Source organism: Hyla sarda, chromosome 8, assembly GCF_029499605.1.
Source record: "Hyla sarda isolate aHylSar1 chromosome 8, aHylSar1.hap1, whole genome shotgun sequence".
NCBI lineage: Eukaryota > Metazoa > Chordata > Amphibia > Anura > Hylidae > Hyla > Hyla sarda.
Window position 1 is genome coordinate 64,988,111 of NC_079196.1, and position 25,129 is coordinate 65,013,239.

At 41.1% G+C, this 25,129-nt stretch overlaps 1 protein-coding gene across 1 annotated transcript in view; it reads right to left on the bottom strand.

Annotated features, from left to right (window-relative positions):
* Nucleotides 1-361: 361 nt before the first annotated feature.
* The window catches only part of CWC22 (CWC22 spliceosome associated protein homolog), a 94,587-nt gene continuing 69,819 nt past the window's right edge, over nucleotides 362-25,129 (bottom strand). The window contains exons 14-19 of the mRNA XM_056535070.1: nucleotides 23,279-23,356; nucleotides 20,991-21,143; nucleotides 18,239-18,366; nucleotides 16,504-16,605; nucleotides 16,264-16,415; nucleotides 362-911 (exon numbers count right to left, since the gene is read on the bottom strand). Of these exons, the coding sequence (XP_056391045.1) occupies nucleotides 682-911; nucleotides 16,264-16,415; nucleotides 16,504-16,605; nucleotides 18,239-18,366; nucleotides 20,991-21,143; nucleotides 23,279-23,356 (843 nt within the window). The 3' untranslated portion in view covers nucleotides 362-681. The remainder of the gene's footprint in view (nucleotides 912-16,263; nucleotides 16,416-16,503; nucleotides 16,606-18,238; nucleotides 18,367-20,990; nucleotides 21,144-23,278; nucleotides 23,357-25,129) is intronic.

Sequence of the window (25,129 nt, forward strand, 5' to 3'; positions counted from 1 at the left end):
GTTTTTTCTTTTTTATACAGTGCATGCACGGATGGACACTTTTCCAGCATAACACATTTGGAGTTTTAAAACATGACTTTCTTTTCTTTTTTTTTTCTATTTTACTGCAGTTTATTTGACAAAGATTTTACAATGTGTAAACCCAGCCTTAATATGCAAGGACTTATCTGCATTACTTAGTTAACTGCTACATTTTATTTACTCCTCGCTTTTCTTATTTGCAGTTTACATATTGGTTGCTTTGAAAGCAATGACCAGTTTTTTATAGGGATATTGTGTAAAGTTACAATAATTGTCCTAAAACTATTTAAAATTATAACTTAAGTCAACACAGTTTTGAGCTTATAAGAATTAAGAATAATTAAACCAACCACTTATTATAAAAGACCGCTTTTTAATAGACATGAAAAACAAGGTTCAAAAACGTAAAAACACAGATTTTACGTCCCAGCTGCTAAAATACAGCTTTTATTTGGCTCTACTGTCAATTAATATAGCTCCCATAGAAACAGGTCTGCTCATGGAGTCTTCAGCTGAAAAGTGATTTTCAGGCAGATGATTCTACAACCATAATGGAGAACAGGAAAAGGATAAAGCATTGGCCAACCACGTGTTAAAAGTTACTTTCCCACTTACATAACCTTATATTACAAGAGGTGTTAAAAAATAAAATAATAAGGATCATCTCCGAGAGCTTCTTGAATGTGAAGAGTGTTTGGAGCTCTTGTCTGATCTGCTGGATTGTCTATCATCCGGTCTATCTTTGTGACGTTTCTTTTCTCTTTGCCTCTCTTCAGAATCGTCTTTTCTGGAACTTGTTTTCTTTGTCTTTTCTTTACTTCTCTCCCTTCTTGAGGTCTTCTCTTTAACTCTGCCCTTTTTTGAGGTCTTGCGTCTTCTACTTGAAGAATCTGGATGTGCAGAATAAGGTAGACAGTAGAAATTATTAAAGAATTAACCTGTACTACTAACTAGGGATCGACCGATATAAATTTTTTAGGGCCGATACCGATAATCTGTGGCCTTTCAGGGAGATAACTTATACCGATATTCCGGTATAAGTTATCAGCTATTTCTCCCCCCCCCCCCCCCCGAAGAAGCCGCTGCAGATCATTGATTTAAAGCGGGCGCTATGAATCAATGAACTGCAGCGGCTTTTGCTGGGCCAGAGACCGTTGCCGCCACACGCTTCTCTCCCTCTGCCTGTCCGGGGGTCCTCCCAACCACCGCCACTGACCCCCACCCCGCACCACACGCTGCCCCATTGCCTCCCCCATCCCCGGTCTAATAATTAACTGTTCCCAGGGTCTGGGGCCCGCGCTACTTCTGGCTCCCATCCTGTGCTGTCACTGTGCGCACTGACGGTGACGTCGCTAGTCATTGCGCTGCGCAGTGCACAGCGTAACGCAGGACGCAGCAGGAGCCAGAAGTAGCACGGGCCCCAGACCCCGGGAACAGGTAATTATAAAACCGGGGATGGGGGAGGCAATGGGGCAGCGGCGGTGGGGGCGGCGTGCGGTGTGGTGGGGGCGGTGCATTATTGGCAAGGTAATTGCTGATACCGATAATGTCCAAAATCATGAATATCGGCCAATAATATGGGCCAAACTGATAATCGGTCGATCCCTACTACTAACCATACTCATAACGCTTTATTCAAAATGTATATTTTTCTCTGATGTAATCAGAAATAAAAATAAAAATGTGGCTGAAAACATTAAAAAATTAACTTTTCTGGTTGACTCATAGGGGGTCAAGGAATCTCATGTAGAACATGAGACTCCTCAAGCATCATATAGTTGTCTTGCCACTTATACCTGCCTTTATAGTACATGTTCCTCTCTAAACCAGATACAATGAGGGCTCATTTTCTGCACTGTGATCTGTAGTTTTTATCGTTACCATTTTTGCTTAGGATTTTTTTTAGAATAAAATGTGACAAAAAAATTGGATGATTACATTTTTTAATTTTTTTTTTTACTTTTACTTTAAATTTTTTACATTTTGTAACTTTTTTACACTTTAATAGTCCCAAAGGGGACTATTAATAGCAATCATTTGATTGCTAATACTGTTCAGTGCAATGCATAGGACATAGCACTGATTAGTGTTATCAGCTATCTTTTGCTCTGGTCTGCTCGATCTCAGACTAGTGCAGAAGACCCGTGGAGACGGCCGGAGGCAGGTGAGGGGACCTCCGGCTACCATGCTGGATGATCGGATTCCCGCGGCAGATCGGATACTGCACTGCCGCAGATCCCTGTCTGCTGATGCCGTTAAGTACCATGGCACCATGATGTACATTTACCTCAATTGTCGTTAATGGGTTAAAGTAACAGCCAAACAAACAATTTCAACATCCACAGAAGAGAAAGATTAAAACCAAGGCCTCACACATTGCTGTCGGACGCTCTTATTGGGACTTCCGTCGGGTATTCCGTCTAAATAACGGAAGTTTAGCAAAGAAAAACAATAGTGCATGTGCAAGTGGATGCAAACCGCAACGTGAACCTAGCCTAAATCATATAAGACGACAAATAAGAGGCTAGCTTTTCAATATCTCTTACGTAAAACATTAATTCATAGGCACAAAGGCATAAACAGAGATTTGTTCCTTTATATGGGGGCATTTATCATTGTAGTGTAAGGGAAGCATTTTTCTACACCTTTTTTTGTGTGTTGGTAATGTGTAGGAGCACAAAATTTATTAAATGGTCACAGAGCATTTAATAAATTTTGAGCAGGTAAACATTTTCAGAAATTTTACTCTTCACATACACCATAAAGCTAAGCTAAAGATAAGCTAAGTCTGGGCTGGTGTACTTTAGAGACTTTTCAGTGGCTTTGCAGCAGTTCATAAAACACTTCCATATCATGTGTTTTGCCAAAATCAGTGGATTTACACTCAAAATCAGCAGAAATGTGTAAACAAAAGGCGCAAAAAAGGAGCAGATAAATCCAGCTTGCGCCTTTTTTGCGCCTTTTCTAGACACAAAAAACTGTCTAAAGACAATGATAAATGTCTGCCTATAAGTATTTTCCACCTATACCAGCAAAGAAAACAAAGAAGAAAAGGCTGAAGTAAATAAGGACCAACATTCACCCAATATATAGCTTGTATCCCCTTAAATCCTGGTACCTAGTGTATAAATAGATGCATTTGTTCCAACGTAGGAGAGTGACAGAAGTCCATTTGCATGCACAGTAGTATTACTGTCCAGAAGGCTTAAATTATAAATTGTATAAATTCTTTATCAACACAGGAACATTTGCTGGCTCTAGGCATGATTCCATGTGTACGGACGACAGCAACAGTGGTTATTTTAATCAGTACCACTACATATATACATAAAAATGACGGCAACCATCTCCTTAAACAGCAAGATATTCCTGGCAAGCCTTAATGGCTAATTGGCTGTGTAATGTGGCACAGCGTAGCCTCCAGTTGCTCCACAGAGGGTCATATAATTCTGCAAAGTCATCACATCCGGCAGCACATTACTGTGCACCAGTGGCTACGATGGGAGAGGGTTGTCCTCCTAGACAGCTGCAAGTAATTTCACTTAGAGTAAAAATCAAAGCTAAAAATGCAATAAAAAACCAAACAAACAACGGTATTGCACCAGCAATATAACTATTTGTATGCCATCACAGTGGTTACCTGCACACGTAGTCCTTAGACTAGTTGTCTACCAGAGCTAATATCTAACCAATAAGTGTTCTTATAGCTGGGATGACACTTTGCATAGGTTCCACACCACTAACTCAGCTTTCACATAACTCAGTCTCCAAAAAGTCTCTAATGTAAATCCATCCCTTGTTCTTCAGGTATGCATCTTATATGTCTGCTTATGAGTATTGTAGACATCTTTTTCAGATGAGAACAATTTGTTACCAGGTTATATCCCCGTAACAATCTATAATGCACTTGAATGTCCAGTATGGAAAGGAAACAATTGCTTCAGAAATAGCTTCAGTGATAAACATTAAAATGCATGCATTAACCACATCCTGACACTTGACGTACCTGTACGTCATGGGTTGGATGAGGGAAATATGTCAAGAGCCGGCAAGTCGGGTCCGTGCCATAACCGGCAGATACCACCTGCTATCAGCAGCAGACATTTGCCGGTAATGGCGGACATTGGATAATGTGATTATTTTAATGGTTAAATGCTGAAATAAATAGTGATCACGGCATTTAACCGGCTACTCCGCTGCTCAGCGTTTGGAACAAACTGTTCCAAACGCTGGAGCCACCAGCTCGTGACGTCATAGCCCCACCCCCTCATGACGTCACACCCCACACCCTCAATGCAAGTCTATGGGAGGGGGCGTGACAGCTGTCACGCCCCCCTCCCATAGACTTGCATTGAGGGGGCAGGACGTGACGTCATGAGCTCCCAGCGCCGGCTCCAGCATTCGTAACAGTTACAAATGCTGAGCATCGGAGTACCCCTTTAAACATTAAATGCCAGTAATCCCTAGTGTTTAGTGGTCACAACAGCACCTACGCAATTACATCGCAGGGGTGCCAATGGGAGTATAACACAACAGGGATGCTGGGGAAGCCTGGGGCCTTACCTAGGCCTTGGTGTCTTGTCTGGTTCAGCGATTGTTATAGCCTGTTATATCTTTGGAATCATACTGACCCATAGAATAAAGTTAGAATGTCCGATTTACCGTAACAATTTGCTCAAAAAACTGTAAAATAAAATGTTTTTATTTCAATAATGCTCTACATATAAAAAAAATGATCTGGCTTCATAATACATTATATGACAAAATAAAGTGCACCATGAAAAGGTACAACTTGTCCCATAAAACATAAGCCCTAATCACCTCGGTGACATTTTTGTTAGTTTTACTTACTGGCTGTTGCCAACATATTCTCCAGCACTGTACAGACGTTGTGCACCAATGGGGCTGACAATTTACTTTATCTCAAAACACAAACAAAACCCATCTAGGTGTACAAGTGTCTGAGGCTCAATTTTCAGTGGACCATAGATCAGCTGTATTTCATTATTCCTGTTTGAACATTTAGGAAGTATTGCTGTCAAGTTATTTACGAAAAATGACCACCCTGGAGCAATATTACAGAGATTTATCATTACGTTGTAAAACTGCCATCGTATCTAAAGCAGGGTATGGATTTTCAGACCAACAAGAAGTCAGAATCCAAACTACATACCGTATATACTCGAGTATAGGCCGAGTTTTTCAGCACGATTTTTCGTGCTGAAAACACCCCCCTCGGCTTATACTCGAGTGAACTCCCCCACCCGCAGTGGTCTTCAACCTGCGGACCTCCAGAGGTTTCAAAACTACAACTCCCAGCAAGCCCGGGCAGCCATCGGCTGTCCGGGCTTGCTGGGAGTTGTAGTTTTGAAACCTCCGGAGGTCCGCAGGTTGAAGACCACTGCGGCCTTCAACATCATCCAGCCCCCTCTCACCCCCTTTAGTTCTGAGTACTCACCTCCGCTCGGCGCTGGTCCGGTCCTGCAGGGCTGTCCGGTAAGGAGGTGGTCCGGGCTGCTATCTTCACCGGGGAGGCCTCTTCTAAGCGCTTCGGGCCCGGCCTCAGAATAGTCACGTTGCCTTGACAACGACGCAGATACGTCGCTGTCAAGGCAACGGCTCTATTCCGGGCCGGAAGCGCGGAGAAGAGGCGCCCCCGGTGAAGATAGCAGCCCGGACCACCTCCTCACCGGACCACCTCCTCACCGGACAGCCCTGCAGGACCGGACCAGCGCCGAGCGGAGGTGAGTACTCAGAACTAAAGGGGGTGAGAGGGGGCTGGATGATGTTGAAGGCCGCAGTGGTCTTCAACCTGCGGACCTCCGGAGGTTTCAAAACTACAACTCCCAGCAAGCCCGGACAGCCGATGGCTGCCCGGGCTTGCTGGGAGTTGTAGTTTTGAAACCTCTGGAGGTCCGCATGTTGAAGGCCGCAGTGGTCTTCAACCTGCGGACCTCCGGAGGTTTCAAAACTACAACTCCCAGCAAGCCCGGACAGCCGATGGCTGCCCGGGCTTGCTGGGAGTTGTAGTTTTGAAACCTCTGGAGGTCCGCATGTTGAAGGCCGCAGTGGTCTTCAACCTGCGGACCTCCGGAGGTTTCAAAACTACAACTCCCAGCAAGCCCGGACAGCCGATGGCTGCCCGGGCTTGCTGGGAGTTGTAGTTTTGAAACCTCTGGAGGTCCGCAGGTTGAAGACCACTGAGGGCGAATGATGAGAAGAGGATGATGAAGGGGGGGGGGTGTGGGGATGATGAAGGGGGGGGGTGTGGGATGATTACAAGGGGATGATGAAGGGGGGATGTGTGGGATGATAAGGGGATGTGTGGGATGATGACAAGGGGATGATGAAGGGGGGATGTGTGGGATGATGACAAGGGGATGATGAAGGGGGGATGTGTGGGATAAGGGGATGTGTGGGATGATGACAAGGGGATGATGAAGGGGGGATGTGTGGGATGATAAGGGGATGTGTGGGATGATGACAAGGGGATGATGAAGGGGGGATGTGTGGGATGATGACAAGGGGATGATGAGGATGTTAATGACGGGTCTGGATGATGACAGGGGGGATGAGGTATTTCCCACCCTAGGCTTATACTCGAGTCAATAACTTTTCCTGGGATTTTGGGTTGAAATTAGGGGTCTCGGCTTATACTCGGGTCGGCTTATACTCGAGTATATACGGTAAATATTTATACTGGAGAATGTGCGGATGTGAAGCCAGTGAATACTCAATATGATAATGTTTTCTGCAAAGTTAAACTATCATCATCTGCAGCGAGCAGTTATCTGGGACTGTCTATCCCTTTCAGTTTTCGACAATGCAGACATTCTGCACCCCCCCTCACTTACCACTGCAGTATATTACCATTAAGGAGCCTTGTGTCTACTGCAGCACTGATGTTATAAATCAAATTAATCTCAGATCAGCAAGATCCCCTAAATACAGAAGTTCATGCTGTTTTATCATCTGCTCTCTAAACAATCTGTATAAAAGCCATGGTGATCTATGAATTAGACTGAGGAAGCACTTTCCAAAATTACCGGGGCTGCTAATGGCAATTGTTTGCTGCAGAAATTATTTTTTTTTTTTTTAGCATACACCGATGGAAAAGCGCAAACAGCAGCATTTCTATTGTTTATCCTTGCAAAAAGACACATGACTGCCAAAATAGTTCACAGGGCACATAGTCTATTCTACGCAGGTGTTATCTAGAAGCCAAAGCTCAAAAATACTCTCACTAACTTATTCTAGGACAATTTCCTTTCTCAAAGGACAAGTGGCCTCTACCACAAATAGCAGCTGTCATTATTCATGCGGGGATGTTACGCCATGGATTTGGATGCTTTTTATTTAAAACTTCTAGGACTAATTAAATGTCATTTAAAAAAAAGAAAAAAGAAAAAAAAATTCCATAAAAAGTTGCAGAATTGCACACTTTTTTTTCATTCAATTTCAGACCACATTTATTTTTTGGTTTCCCAGTATATTAAATGCTTCAACCAACAAGTGCAAGTTACAACACTTTACCAAAAACGACTTCTTAATTAAGTTAAAAAAAAAAAAAAAAAAAAGCTCTTAGTCTAAAGTTACATATATCCGGCATCTCGTTGATTGGGCAAAACTTGGCACAACTGATGCCAGTAGTGCATCAGTTGTGTATCATCCCGCGTCCATTGTTTGTGATCGCCGGATGGGGGAACGCAGCAAGAAACATTCCTGCCAGTCCAATCATCAGGTGTCCAAACGGAGACGCCAGATGATTGTGAACTGCTCTGGCTTAATTTTCCCTCCAATGCATTTTCTGCAGCTCCGGAGGTTAGAAAAAAAAACAAAACAAAAAATAAACACCTGAAGACGCATACATGTAAAGGAAGCCTTAAAGCTTGCACATTATGTGTCTCACTTCTCAGTTACTAGAGTTGGATGGTATGTAAATAGCAGTAAACAGTTGATAACAGAGACCAGGACAGAACACAGGAACAGGGGGCAGGGCTTAGCTACTGCTATGTGCAGGAGAGGGGAACAGCAAAATTAGACTGTTTAACTACAAATACATGAGCCTGTCTCTGTGCTTCACATGATCTACATTGTCCTAGAAAGGTAAATTAAGGCTCCCCTCTGCTCACACAGAACCTCACAAAGCCAGTGTACCAGGAACCCTTCAACATACTATCAAGTGGTGGACTGTAAATAATTCCCTAGTACAGTGCCAGCCTGCTCAGTCCAGGTCATCTTCGACAGCACTATGTCATGGCATAACAAAGAGAAGTACGTACTGTAAGTGGCCAGGGAAAGGAATTCCTGTGTGACAACTACTCTCTGACAGCTCAGGTCTCATCCTCGCCCAATGTAACAAAGAGAATGTTAAATAAATGTGCACCATGTAGAGGACACTCAGGGCCTCAAGAACAGCAGTGAGAGAACTACAATCTCCTTCTAACCAGCCTTAAGGGTTAATCTAACAAAACCATGATATCACAATTCTTTTAAAACTATAGGTACCCTTCAAATGAGTGTATTTTCTTACATGCACAAATCAGCATCAATGGGGATCCAAGCTTAGATATCCCCACCAAGGCACGTTTCAGCTCAGACACCCACTTTTTTTAAAATTTTGTTCCTTAAACCCCACCTTACAAGGTTCCAGACCAATAAGCCTAAATCAATCCATGGTAAGATATGTTCCATGATAACGTCACATGGTTGCCTGTATTTTATACTGATTTCATCTGGAGCATGACTGTGTATAGGAAATATCATAAAGCTACAGATCATAAAACAGACTCGTCAGAGGAGGCAAAAGAAGGAAATATTTACCATTCAGATCTGAAATTGGCCTAAACTGCTGTAAACATTTCTTTAAATGTATCAGCCTGGGTGGTACCAGTATATGTAATCAGGAGAAAAGGAGAAAAAAAAACTGATATCCCGGCACAATCAGGTAAATATTGACACGTCTGTAGTTCAGAATGTACAGATGTTATGCGGAGAATAGAAAACAAAGTGGTTCAGCCTCTGCTATATTTTAATGTAATGCGAACATTTCCTCCAAGAACATTACTTGTGCAACTAATTATTTCATCAAGCTTAATGAGCGAAAACTGAACTCCGGGGAAAGTTATCGCTGCGTGGACCTAATAGATAAGTCAGAGTGGCAGGAATAAACAACGCTACTTAGGGAAATTGTTCATATCTTCATATTGGTGCTTTAAAAAAAAAAGAAGCTTGAAGTTTAAAAGTTTATTCTAAAAATAAATAGCTAACAATGCTTGTAGTCGTACAAAGTAGATGAAGCAGCACCTTCCAAAAGCAACCCTAAAAACCTCATTCACACGATGGCATCTCCACCCAGACGGATACTCCGGGCAGAGATTCCATCAGTAGAGGGCGCCAGCAGAAAAAGCCGTTGTAAGGGCCTCTCGGATATGCGCCAATTTCATACACGGCAATGCATTTCCCGGAGAGTTCCACAAAAGGAATCAATATGTTTATTATGTCTGCGGTGTCAGAGGTCAGGAATTTCTGCAGTTAAAATTCTGTAGTGTGAATGGTGCAATGTTAAGGACAATTCCCATTTTTGCATTTTTGTTTTTTCCACCTCGCCTTCTAAAAATCATAACTCTTCTATATTTGCATCCACAGACCAATATTAGAGCTTTTTATTTGGGCGACCATTTGTCCTTCATAATTTCATCAATAATTTTACCATAAAATGTATGGTGTAACCCAAAAAAATATTATGTGTGTGGAGAAATTGAAAAGAAAACCGCAATTTAGCAAAGTTTTTTGCAAGGTTTTGTTTTCACGCTGTACACTTTACGGTAAACATGAAGTTTTCTTTCTTACAGTAAAAATTACATGTTTTCCTGTATTCTATGGGTTAATATGATTAAAATGATACCCATGATTACATGCTTTATTATTGTGCGGCTTTAAAAAAAAAATCTAACTTTTTAAACAAAATTTGTATGTTTAAAATGACTATTTGGACGACCTATAACCTTCAAATTTTTTCGTATACAGGGATATATGAGGTCTAATTATTTGCGCCGTGATCTGTACTTTTTATTGGAATAAAACAATCTTAATCCTTTCAATAATTATCAGCTGCTAAAGTTGAGCTGTTGTTTTCTGTCTGGCAACAGTGCTCTCTGCTGACATCTCTGCTTGTCTCAGGAACTGCACAGAGTAGATGTTTGCTATGGGGATTTGCTTCTAAACTGGGCGGTTCCCGAGACAGGTGTCCACCGAGAGCACTTAGAAGTAATTTATAAATCTGTTTAACTTGAGATAGATATATATATATATATATATATATATATATCTATGTTTATTCCTGGTTCCTGGATAACCCCTTTAACATAGTGGTAAATGTTTGTCGATACTTGCATAATTTCTTGGTGAAAAATTCCAAAATTTCATGAATAATTTGAAAATGTAGCATGAAGCTCTCGGCTTGTAAAGAAAATAGACATTCCAAATAAATGATATATTGATTCACATATACAATGTCTACTTTATGTTGGCATCATAAAGTTGACATGTTCTTACTTTTGGAAGACATCAGAGGGCTTCAAAGTTCAGAAGCAATTTTCCAATTTTTCACAAAATTTTCAAAATCTGAATTTTTCAGGGACCTGTTCAGCTTTGAAGTGGATTTGAGGGGCCTTCATATTAGAAATACCCCTTAAATTACCCCATTATAAAAACTGCACCCCTCAAAGTATACATACCGTATTTATCGGGGTATACCACGCACCGGCCTATAACACGCACCCTCATTTTACCAAGGATATTTGGGTAAAAAAAGTTTTTTTTATAAACACCCATAAATATCCATGGTAAAATGAGGGTGCATGTGTGCGCGTGTATACCCCGATATACCCCCAGGAAAGGCAGGGGGAGAGAGGCCGCCGCTGCCCGCTTCTCTCCCCCTGCCTTTCCTGGGATCTAGAGCGCTGCTGCCGGCCCTTCTCTCCCCCTGGCTATCGGTGGCATAATTACCTGGGTCGGGTCCGCGCTGCTGCAGGCCTCCAGCGCGCGTCCCCTGCGTCGTTGCTATGCACGGCGCGGCGCACTGACGTCATGCGCCGTGCAGCGCATAGCAACGACGCCGGGGACGCACGCCGGAGGCCTGCAGCAGCGCGGACCCGACCCAGGTAATTATGCCACCGGGAATTGGGGGAGGCAACGGGGCAGCGGCACCGGCAATGGGTGCCCCTTCTCTCCCCCTGGCTGTCGGCGCCGATAGTCAGGGGGACAGAACGGGCAGCGGCGCCGATAGCTAGGGGGAGAGAAGGGCCGGCAGCAGCGCTCTAGACCCCAGGAAAGGCAGGGGGAGAGAAGCGGGCAGCGACGGCCTCTCTCCCCCTGCCTTTCCTGGGGGTGTATCGGCGTATAACACGCACATAGACTTTAGGCTAAAAATTTTAGCCTAAAAAGTGCGTGTTCTACGCCGATAAATACGGTAATGACATTCAGAAAGTTTGTTAACCCTTTAGGTGTTTCACAGGAAAGGACTGTGTAAGGGTGTGTATATGCAGTGTTTTACTTTTTATTTTGTGTAGTGTTTTTAGGGTACATTCACATGGGCGGGGGATTACAGCGAGTTTCCTGCTGGGAGTTTGAGCTGCAGCAGACAGACCATACATGCTGGAAGTTGTAGTTATACAACAGCTGGAGGCACATTGGTTGCAAAACACTGCTATATACCCTCTTTACACAGACCACCCTTAAAGAAAGATACGGTTCTCTCTTCTATCCGCTACAGGCATCATTGTATCAACCTCAATAATACAATATAACTGCCAGTATCACTGTGCAAAAGGTGGCTGTACAGTCTTGGTTGGGGGTTTTGGGGGGGGTCACAGGGTTAATTTAATTAGATTTCATATACTGAACAGTGCTATGCATATGCATAACACTGAGCAGTATTATCGGCTATCTTCTTTTCCGGTCTGCTCCATCTCAGACCAGAGGAGAAGACCCTGGGATGACAGCAGGAGCAGGTAAGGGAACCTCAGGCCGCCATGTCGGATGAACAGATCCCTGCGGCAGCGCCGTGGGCGATTTGATCACCCATTTTAACGACCGCATTGTTGCATATTCCAAGAGCTGTATTAATCACGGCATCTGAAGGGTTAATGCCGGACATCAGCGCGATCATTACTGGCGGGTCCCTGGCTACGGATAGAAGCCGGGACCTGCTACGCATGATGTGAGCACCGTGCTCGTGTCATGTATAGGATGTAAATGTACGTCCTCTGGTGCTTAAAGTACCAGGGAATCAGGAGGTACATTTGGAGGCTGCTGCATTGCATTTTCCACAGAATTCTGGAACAAAATTTTGGTCGGAAAATATGTGCTGTGAACGAGCCCTAACAGAAAAATACAGCATCATATCATGAAAATAACACAAAAAGAGAGTGCGGCTTAAAACTCCCTGAACCCAATGAGTACGACTGTTCTATTATGTGTACAGTACACTCTCTGAGAATGCAGATCAGGGAAATACTGTGCAGACATTGTGCCAGCAGATTTCAGCTTTAGAGCCAAAACAGCTAAACAGATAAGGATTGATAAAAGGCAAAGTAACTAGACCCCTTCTTCAGTAGCGGTAACTAGACCCCTTCTTCAGTAGCGGTATAGCGCTAATGAAGAAGGGGTCACACCGAAACGCGTTTAGCTGCTATATACCCTATTTACACAGACCACCCTTAAAGAAAGATACAGTTCTATCTTCTATCCACTATAGGCATCATTGTATCAACCTCAATAATACAATATAACTGCTAATTCTATTTGCCATCCAGTTGGATACAGTAACAGTATCACTGTGCAAAAGGTGGCACATATTTGTGCTATATTTTAATATATTTATTTTCTACATATGTACTGGTCTGCCAATATATATGTCTGTACCATATTTTGTTTTCATAGCTCCAAAATGACTAAACTTTTTATCAAGACTGCATTTATATATTTTTATTTTATGCTGTTCAAAGATCAAGCTCTGTCCAGTAACACTACTGAGGCAGTGTTCTGGGGGTGTAACAAATAGTGCCTGGCTACTATTTGTCGAGAAAAATTAGAAATAGTATACAGTATCTGTACTTCACTGATGGCAAATTGCTGCCTGCAAGATAATTCCCCTATTTACACATAATTCACCACAATCCCTCCCAATATCCTACACATTCCTCCTTCCTGTCTACGTGTGCACATACCACCACTTGCTCCAACAACATTTTTTTCTCAATTAGATCCAGGATAGTGACCACGTAACCTAAGAACATGTAAAATAGGGTAGAGCCTGGCTGGAGAAAGAGCACATGAGACAAGTCACCTCATTACACTTTGCCTTTGGCATGAAATGGGGAAGAGGGAAAAGATGTAAAGGGCACTTTTGTGGCAGATAAAATAAAACACTACAATCATTAGACTTCAGTGCGATCATTTATGAACTACAAAAAGGTGTCTGAAGCAAAGAATGAGCCAAACCACAAACCCTGTGCCAGCACTCCCTTCACCAGGACTTCCCAAAGGATAATGAGGTGCTTACAAGTGGAGGATAGGGCGAGCTCCAGCTGGATCTCACGCATTACAAACTCTTCAGAAAAGGGCGGCTATGATATTTTATTTTGATCTGGTTTGTTATTTTCATAAAGTAAATTTACATGTTTTACTAGGACAGTCCAATTATCCTGAAAATGTTATAACCAAACCCCTATAAACTGATCATAAGGAACGTCGGTCATATGATATTGCTTATTTTTATTGAGTTTTGCAGACTAATGTTACATCTGCCTTTAATGAACATTTAGCAAATACACCAAATATATTCACAGCCTATACAGGCAAAACCTAAAGCCTAGACAAAAGGTAAAAAGCGTCCCCAAAGCCAGTTCTTAAAAGGGAACATATGACAGATTTTTTTTTTCCTGATATTAAAACCTGTTCTTATTTTTCAATTTTTTTATTTTTATATATTCTGATTGCAGTTTGTTTAATTAAATTTTTTTTTGTACATTATTACGGGGGCTGCCATCTTGCTTGGGCTGCTAATAACAGCATTTAGTTAAATGCTTTGCAGCAGGATCAATAAACAATAGAAAGGACCTATCGCATTAACATTAATTGTGAAAGTGCTATAGGGCATTTTCTGTTACCTGTCTCTTCAGGTCTCTGCTGTAAACAGTTTACCAAAAATTCTGCAAAAATATGTTTAACATAAAAACTTGACATATTCCATACTATGAACTAACATTAAAACAGTTTTCTCAAAATTATTGCAGTGTTTAACACTTAAATAAATATAGTGTAAGGGGAGAGATAAAAAAAAAATTCAAATCAACTGTGCCATAAAATTATACAGATTTGTAAATTAAATCTGTTATATATTTTTTCTTAGCCTTCTAGTACTTATCAGCTGCTGTATGCTCCAGAGGAAGTTGTTTAGTTCTTTCCAGTCTGACCACAGTGCTCTCTTACTGTTACCTCAGTGTCAGGAACTGTCCAGAGCAGGAGAGGTTGGCAATGAGGATTTGCTCCTACACTGGGCAGTTCCTGACATGAATTGAGGCCTGTGATTGGCTGCAGTGTCCCACGTACAGTGTGTACAGTGACATGACCAGAGAGACCGTCCTCCAATTTTAAAGAAGCAGTGCTGAACGGGAAGTATGATTTTTTTTTATTTATTTATTTTTTTTGTCCCCTCAATTCTTTGCCATGGGGTAAATTTGGCACAAGGCCAAAAAAAAAAAAAAAACTTTAAATATTTGATTACATTTTTTTTTAGATTCAGTAAAAAGCTGCTTGTGGTTTTATTGTGCTTTTATTATTTTCTTTTATTTATTATATTATTTTTACAGCAGCCCCTGCAGAAGTAATGCAGTCATTTCAGTGCAGTAATTCTAACAAATCAGCAACCACATAATACATATTGGGGGAGATTTATCAATCAGCCAGAAGCCCTAATTGTCTGTTTATTTCCCACAGCAACCAATCACAGCTCAGCTTTTGAATCTTAATGAGCTCTTGTAAAGTGAAAGTTGAGCTATGATTGGTTGTTATGGGGGGGGGGGGGGGGGGGGGGACAGACAATTAGGGTTTCAGGCTGATTGATAAATCAGGGCCATTACCGTATTTTGCGCCGTATAAGACACTTTTTCTTCCCCAAAACTGGGGGGAAAAAGTCTGTGCGTCTTATACGACGAATACACCCCTATCGCGGCGGTCCCTGCGGCCATCAATGGCCGGGACCCGCGGCTAATACAGGACATCACCGATCGCAGTGATGCCCTGTATTAACCCTTCAGACGCGGCGATCAAAGCTGACCGCCACATCTGAAGGGAGAGTGACACTAACCCGGCTGTTCAGTCGGGCTGTTCGGGACCGCCACGATTCCACCGTGGTGGTCCCGAACAACCCGACGGAATAGCCGGGTTAGTGCTTACAGGCCTCCTCGGTGTCTTCTCCGTTCAGGGCTCCCCTGTATGGCCGGCGCTCTCCTTCCTCGTCATCACGTCGTCGCGTACGCGCGTAACGACGTGATGACTGAGAGCGAGGATACCCGGCCGGCAGCAGAGACGTTCAAGCAGCAGGCCAGCAGCGGAGTGACGGGGACACGGCGGCAGCGATGGAGCGACATCCAGGGCACCGGTGACGGGTCCGGAGCAGCGGGGACACGTGAGTATTACCTCCTATGCAGTGGTCTTCAATCTGCGGACCTCCAGATGTTGCAAAACTATAACTCCCAGCATGCCTGGACAGCCAACGGCTGTCCGGGCATGCTAGGAGTTGTAATTTTGCAACATCTGGAGGTCCGCAGGTTGAAGACCACTATTGGGTTCAAAATCTTTAATTTTTTAGATTTTGCACCTAAAAATAAGGTGCGTCTTATACGCCGGTGCGTCCTATAAGGCGAAAAATATGGTAAGTCCATCAGAGCCTAAGCTTATAGGTAATTAGTACAGAGGACTAACAGTATATGGACAGGGTTGCTCACTTGGGAGGAACCCTCTAAATTAATGAGTTTGCACACAGTACCACAAGCTGCCCCTGTCAGCTTAAAAGTATCCTGCATGGTATCTTTAGAAAAGAGTCCTGCCAGGTAGCATCTTTTTACTACTGACTAAATCCTGCCATATAATAACCTCAAACAGCTCAAGGACAACAACTGCTGCAACCTTGTATGTAAACAAGAACTAACTATCCTACTAAAAAAATCGAAGTACCTGAGTCACTGCTGGAACTGGAGTCGCTGCTGGAGTCAGAGGAAGACTCTGAAGATGATGAATCTGAAGATGAAGAGTCTGAGGATTCTACATTCTGCTTCTGGGTCATGATCATTTTTGGTGCGTTCTTCAGATGCTCGCGTAGTTCATCCCTGTGTTCCCAGATGAAGAAAAGACACTCGTTAGAAGAAAATATTTGTTACTTAGATGTTTATAAGAGGAGTTTAAACTCAGTCTTACGTTAATCCTCCAAGGCCAATCGAGGTAAAAAAGTTGATAGCAAAGCGAGTATTTTTTGGATTATCCATAGGCAGTAATCCTTGAAAAAACGGCAGGAGGGTTCTGAACAAATGAGAACAATGAACATTCAATTATTAAGTAAAAATGAAAGATTATTGATACAACTAATACAAAAGGAACTGATTCTTATCTTAAGGCATAAAAGCAAAAAAAAAAATACAGAAGCATTTTTTATCCTGAAGAGAAAAGAACTGCTTAGGTGATAAATCCTAGATCAGATAGATGATTCAAACTACCCTAACCTCAATCTTGTGAATGAAGGAATGGGTGGGGGCACACCCCCCTGGTTTGGTTGTCAGTGAGGGTCCCAGCAATCTAGCCTTCATCACTTAGTGGATAGGTGATGCATTCTTTAGGCTAGAATATCCAACGGACAGGTGATAAGCTGATCCATGGGGGTCTGACTGCTGGAACTAGGGCTGCAGCGATTATTGGATGTTATTGATAAACATTATATCATCGCTTTCCGTAATGGAATAAACAGTAGTTGGGGGAAGTGGCATCGATCATGAGGGGGCATGGTGTAGGAACATAGTACAGTGAAGCACTGGCTTCAACTTAGGATAAATGTAACTTGCAATAGCTTGTCAGAATCCATCACACGTTGAATACTGCCTCAGCTTACTGCTTCGGTGACGTCAGCCCTCCCCACCAGGACAGTCGTCCTCTGCTAGGATTATGGATCTCTACCACTGCCCAGTGGCTGGTAGCTGTACTGAGATTTGGGATCACAGATAGCAGCAGTACGGGTCTGCAGAGCTCTGAAGGACAGCCCTGATTTCTAACCTCTGCTGCACTGTCCGACTCCTTCCCCCTTCTGTGCTGTAAGCATAACACATTGGAAAGAAGGGGAAGCAGCCTGTGCCAGATTGCATCATGTTTGGTGCCAGTGCTTGTTTTAAGAAGGGTAAGTAAAAATTCCCCCCAAAAAAATAAAAATAAAATAATTGTCATTTTGCATATGTATCCAATTATTCAAACTAATAACTAATCAGCTAACTAATCACTTTTAAAAATAATAGTTGCCGCCATAGTTGGAACCATCACTGATCATGAGAATGTAGGAAAACTATCCCCCAAATGAATGAAGCACAATGCGCTCGTGATTTGTGTTAGTGGTCAGATCCCCCACCCATCAGGTTACCATCTCCTATCCTGAGAATAGGTGTCACCTTTGTGAGTTGGGAAATAGGCTAAGTGGAAACAGAAACAGAAAAGTAGGCAGTGCTCTCTTGGATTTATAAACAACACATTTACATATAAGACTCAGCTGTCTGACACTATGGGGGAGATTGATCAAAATATGTGCAGCGTAAAAGTTGACCAGTTGCCAATCGCTTCTTTCATTTTTTGAAAAGACCTATGAAAAATGAAAGAAGGGATCTGATTGGTTACTATGGGCAACTGGTTAACAAATCCTCTGCACAGGTTTGATAAATATTCCCCAATGTCTACTGCCATAGGTAGATACCTCTGGCACTGCTCATCTTCCAGGAGAACAAAAGACCAGCATGTAGAAATTAAACATGTCCATTTCTTGTTTCCCTTGTTTACTAATCTTAGACACTAATTTAAAGCACACAACACCTGTCACCTAACTTATCAAGAGAAATTCAATTTTATTTTCAATAACATTTTTATATAGGAGCACCACAATAGAATTACAAATACTTACGGATCCTTTAGCCTGGCATTAAGCTTTGGAAGCCCCATATATTCACACAGTTCCTGGAAGAATATTTTCACAAATATTCTACTCGATGAGGTTGTGGTTTCTTCGCTAAGGTTTATGCTCTCCAGAACCTGCAATACAAAAAGTTCCAAAAGACTCTTTAAGAGGCATAATGCAGATAGGCAAGAAGCATTTTATTAATATTTAATGCAAGACGATTTTATATAACTAAAAATATACTTAAACTTGAACTGTGAATTTAAGATTTCTAGACCACACTGAATACAGCCAGATGAATATAAATGTCCAGGTCTTTTAGCATGACAAAGCTCGCTGCAATTCTTTTATAGTCTGAACATAGAAAAGGAAAACAGTGCTTGATATCTTTCAGTTACAAATATAGTTAAGAAGGAGAAAAAAAAATCTATTGTTGTAGCTGAAACATTAATCTGCAAAGATTTATTCTGGGCCCGGCATAATGCACTGTAAAATATTTATATTAAACCATGATCAGGTTACAATTAGAGGTCAAAGAAAACAAAGCATCAAGATGTAGAAATGTCTAAAGAAAACGGCACAAGTACAAGTGACAAGGTCCCAGCAAATGTCTTCATTATAGTAGACTTTACCTGTAAATATAATACAACAAAAATATGCAGTTTAGGTTTACAATGTGTATTGTATTTGTAGATTAAAGTCAATCTGATCACCTGTTACATCCACATTAAAACACAATACAACACTAATACACAGGGTTATAGTGTGGTGAACCAGATTAAAGTATGTATTATTCACCCGGATCTGTGGTCAAGTTCCGGAAATACAAGTTGTATGAGGGTCCGTAACGAGCATATTAATTAACTCCTGTTGTTCAATGGAATCAAGATCTGGTTAATGAGCTGAACACAAGATCCCGCCTCCATTATGCAAAGGGAGTTCATTAAAATATTAGCTACGGACCCTAATACTTGTATTTCCAGAACCAGACCCCGGATCCTGATGAATAATACATTGGCCCTCATTGATCAAATAAATCGGGTTGTGTTTGTCTTGTTGCTTTAATCCAGACTATCTGCTTTGCTTACTTAGGGTGGGTTCACACCACGATTTTTCTATACAGTTTTTGGATATAGTTTTTTTTATTTTTTTAAACGTATGCAACCGTACAGCAAACCGTGGCCATAGACTTTCCATTCAAAACCGTATGCACCATCTTGTATACGGTTGTCTCCGTTTTTTACTTTTTTCTTCTGGACAGAAAACCGTGGCCTACCACGGTTTTTGGTCCGGGTGAAAAACCGTATTAAACCGTATACTTTTTTATTTTATTTTTTTTTTTTACATGGGAGTCAGGCCTGTATGTGAGTATGGTTCCATCCGGTTTTCACCATAATTTATTCATAATGGAGTGAAAAGTTAAAAACGTATACTTTTTTTTCTTAAAAAAACGGATGCAACCGGACATCATTCTTCAAACCGTATATGGTTTTCAACCGTATACAGATAAAACTTTGTACAAACGTTTTGATAAAGTTTAGTCAGGTTTTAAATCAAAAACCTGATAAACTGTATTGCAAAAACATGGTGTGAACCCATCCTTATTTATTAGTGTGTCGCACAGTCGCACTCAGGTTTTTTTTTGTTGCATGCGGGTTTTGATGATAAATCAGGGTCATTATAATCATACAATGGATTAATCTATCACAGCATCAAAATTGCAAGTTTCCTCTAAACGGACATGGCCCCTTCGGAGTGTTGTTTTGATGTGTGTCATGCAGCTAATCAGAAATTAAAAACAAAAGGCTTCTAAATCACGAGTGTACCAAAATATCTATTTTGATGAAAGAAACATGTTTACTAGGTTTTGGAATAAAAAAAAAATAAAAAATCTAAATACTGACTTATTTGAGCACAAAAAATGAAGTATAACTTTTTCAGCTGTTTTGCAAATATATGCTCCTGTTTTTGCAACTGCTTTCAGCAGTTGGGAAAAAAAGGCCTTGAAACACAAAGGTCGGGTTCCTTAATTGATCAGTTGGAAAAAAATACTATTGTCGGGAAACGCCCCTTTTTCGGCTTCCCTACAACCCAAGTCCGGTTGATCGGTAAATTGTGTTGCATATTGACATGCTGCAGACATCGTGCACCCGTTGTGTGTAAAAAAAAAATAAAAAAATAAAAATAAAAAACACACAAAAGTCGGGTTTGTGATGATAAATCAAGGCCATTGTTTTAATCTAGTTTGCACTATCACCTTCTATATTGGGTTTAATGCAGGTATCCCAACTGTTAGATTCACTTTAACGTGGCCTCCTGAGCATGACAATCTGTCTCAAGAGCAAACCATACCTGTAAAGCAGGGGTCTCAAACTGGTGGCCCTCCAGATGTTGCAACTTCAACTCCCAGCATTCCCGACAGCCACTACTGCTTCAGCATATGGCTGTCTGGTCATGTCCAGGGATGCTGGGAGTTGAAGTTTTGCAACATCTGGAGGGCCACCACTTTGAGACCCCTGCTGTAAAGTCTTGATAAGAAGCTCTTTATGAAGAACTAGCTGCAGAACATACTTGTAATTGATCTTCCTGCATAGAACAGATCCTGGCCAGTGAGCAGGAACATTCTAATATGTGGTACGGGACAAAAGACTTCCACATGCACAAATGTACAAGGAATACATTTAGTAGTGAAATAAAGCTAAAGCAGCAATCGGCTGAAAAGACAAATTAAAACCAGCAGAGCCATAGTCTGACTTACACTCCAAGGAACAGAGTCCGTGTACAGGAGATGGGCAAACATCTTTGCAACATTTCTCAGTTTGTTCGTTTCCAGGCGGTGAATAGTCTCATACTGCTCTCTAAAAATGTTTTCAAAAGCCTCCATGTATTCTTTCTTTAACAAACAGAAACGCTAGAAGAAAAAGCAAAAGTGGTCTCAATTACACAGGAGACAAGGAAGAAAACAATAATTCTGGAGATGGCGGTTTAAAGGAGGAATAAACCCAAAATACTGTATATCTTATAACCAATTCCTAGTCAGTTAACCAGTGAGTAACATTTGAGATGCTATTTAAGAATATCACAAAAAATCTTTTAAATAATTGCATAAATAAATGTGAATGATGGGATCAGCTGCTATATTTAAAAAGGTAGACTAATCTTGGTTTATTGACCATTAAAGGGGTCTTCCATGCAGGGAGAGTTTTTAACATGTTGCTCGGGCTGCAGTGAAATAATAAGACGGCATACTAAGCCAGCCCCTATGTCCCACTGAAGTCTCTAATCCCCTGCTGTGATCCTCTTCTTCCTGGTTCCTATTACCTGGCAGGTCGACAGGAATAGCTCATTCGGCCTAAAACTACTACGCATGACTTGTCATAGGAACCAGAAAGAAGAAGACTACAGAGGACAATCTGGAAAAGGCAGTGAGAGGAAATCATGTCAGGTATGTAAACTTCTTTATTACTTTCACTGAAGCCCAATGAACTTATCAAAAAACCCTACCTGTCCGGAAAATAACACCTAAAGGGGTTTTCTGGTTTTTAACCCTTAGAGTATCTTTACTTCTGTCTGAAAAATCCATTATGGAAATTAGCTGAAGAACTATGATGCACGCCTTTAGTTTGTGAAGTGAAGGCTAAGAGCGGACCTGTCCCCATACTATAGCACAGAACAGGATAGTTTAATGACACATCCGCTTTAAAAACTTAAGGTGCACACTGAATTGAGGTTCATATCACATTTGCTTGGCCAACTGTGACCCACCCATAGATTTTACTTGTCTGGGTTGTCCACAGTTTACCAGAGTATGCCGCAGCACCGATATGGCACCATTGCAGGAGAGGAGAGTCATCTTGTCACCAACAGCCAGGCTCTTCAGACAGTAAGCAGGGATGGTTTATTACCATCTCTGTCTTCCCAATGGCTGTATACACAATATGGCTTTAAATCTCGTATGGAGAGGATTCAGCTCACCCCCTGGCCCACTCTATGTCCTGGACTGAGATACTCCAATACCAGATGAATATGAAATAATAGAAGATTTGTCCAGCGCAGATACGGTGCATTAACTTCTTTATTCACTGGATACAAACATGTACAAAAGGTGCCGCGTTTCGGACACTGTATGTGACCTTAGTCATACAAACAGTGCGAACAGATCCTTTTTATATGGCGGTGGAAGGAGGAGACTCAAGACGGAAACACCCAGTCAGGTGCATGCATAAGTAAATGCACCGTATCTGCGGTGGACAAATCTATTATTTCACAATATTGCTTTATACAGAAGCATGGTGAACACAACTGAAGCACCGTAAAGGCTTCCTTCCCCGGTAATAAAATCAGAATGTACCAGGTAGATGCAGACCCAGATATATATATATATATACACACACACACACACACACACAACCCATATATAGAAATGACTAACAAAAAGGACACAATCTTAAAAAGTACTTTAGTCCCCTATTCAGTTAAAATAAATAAATACATTTCAAGATATATATATATATATATATATATTAATTAATGAAGCAGTGTGAAAAAGATGCTAATGCACATTTTTTTCTTTACATTTCACCTCAATATCACAAAAATTAGGTGTGTTAATATAAAAATGATGCAAAAGGTCCCATATATCAGAGTTAAAAATTACACAAAATAATTTTAATACCCAAACGCGAAAAAACTTTCTAGATTTCAAATCTGTATTTACTATAAAAATATGAAAAAGTGTCTGGTCATGAAGAGTGGTAACTGGCTCGCTCCAGAGGTGGTTAATGTCACACACACACACACACACACGACTATTATGGCTTTATGTACTACAAATCCAAAATGAGTAACCCAAAGAGGTGCATGGGACTGTCATGGGTACAGTTATATGCCTCTGAGACATGCTGAGGTATTCTTCATAGATGCATTGATTCTAGGCAAGAATTCATCAGCTTTGACACACAGCATCCACTGCAGGCAGTTTTGCCAAGTTTATCACAAGCTAAATGGGTTAAAGTGACAAAAAAATAAATAAAAAAAAAGACTTACCCCGGCAAGCAAACCAAAAAACTTCTCGTACGTTCTCTGCTGAGCGCAGCAATCCAGTATCATGTTGCACAGTTCTTTCTGTTTAAAAATAAAATTGAAATATTCAATAAGCAGATTTTCTTTCCACAGCTGCAGCACAATAGACTATAAGCTAAATGTGCAGAGAGGCATTTCCCATTTGTTTTACTTAAGTAACTGTAATGAATACAATAAAATATGATTGCGCCAGAGGTTTGTGCATAGCAGCGATATACTGATGACAATGCACTCCAAGACTATTAATATTACACATGATATTATATCTGGAGAGCATTTCAACATTAATAAAAATGTGAAGCACGTGTTATTTAAGAAACATCAAGAGGGAAAGTGACAAAGAATAAAACAGACAAGTCAGAAGTTAATACGGTTGATGTGCAACACTGGCTACAAACTGACTGGCACTGCCAGGATCTGATAGAGTTTGGAACTAATAAATGGGTTGCGTCTAAATATTGCGAATGACCGTCATGCTGCATGAGGCTATGTGCACATTATGTTTTTGCCATATTTTTACAGCTAAAAAACCCTTTTTTTTAAGGGTACGCTCCCACGTGCCGTATTTTACTGCGTATTTGCTGCTGCTTATTTTCTTTCCCATTAAAGTCAATTGTTAGCAAAACACGCAGTTGATTTTGCCTCATTAACTTCAATGGGTAGAAAAATAGGCAGCAACAAATAAGCTGCAAAATACAGCACGTGGGAGCGTACCCTTAAGCAAATAATAAATAAATAATTCTCAGACTTTCACCTTTTGAGACTTTATAAGCTGTGAACTAGAATAGCTTTTTGGGCAGTAGCAAAAGCTATAGACTAAAAATGTTTTCTTATTCAGGACTAATTTAGAGCTTGAAACTGCAGTATTTTAGCACTTAAACTGATGGGAAAAAAAGGGCTAGACCCAATTTTTTACTGTGCTGGACATTTCCTCCACAATGTATGTATAATTTTATGTGATCAGTAGGGGCCACATAAAAACCCTGTCCAAAACCCCACAGACTACAAATTAGATCAAACAAAATAATGAAAAAGGTGGGTCTCTAAAACTAAAATTTTAATGATACCTTTAAAAGCCACCAGATAGAAGAATAGTGGATACCAAAAGGTGCAACAATATCTTGCTGCCTTCATAGATATGGACGCAAGATTACACTCTCAGAGCTATTATTCATGTCATGTTTGCAATATAATCCCCAACGCGTTTCTGTCCACATTCTATTTTTATATATAAACTGGGGACGTCCTCAGGGGAACCTTGGCAAATATAGCTCAAGAAATAGTAGGACTAATAAAATAACACATGCATCTAGTTTAATAGCTCTGAGAGTGTAATCTTGCATCCATATCTATTAAGGCAGCAAGATATTGTTGCACCTTTTGGTATCCACTATGCTTCTATCTGGTGGCTTTTAAATGTATTATTAAAATGTATTAGTTTTAGAGACACCCCTTTTTCATTATTTTGTTTGACCTCTACAATGTATGGTCATCATAGCTGGGCTCACAGAAGGGGGTCTGAGTGTGGCATAGCCACCCCTGTAACATCCTTATGTCCCCAAAGGTCACTTGGGACAGGTAGTCTTCAGGAGACAACTCATCCTCATCAACATTACGTTGCACATCCATGTGCATAATTTTATGGTTGCATTATTTCCTTATTAAATGAAAGTGTCCACCATGTTTCCAAGGTCTAATTTGAAAGCAAACTCAACGCCTTTCCCCAAAAATATTTTTCCTTGGGTTTATGTTATGCAATTTGTTACTACACATGTAGAAAAACAAATCTGGAATTCACATCTATATCAATATTTT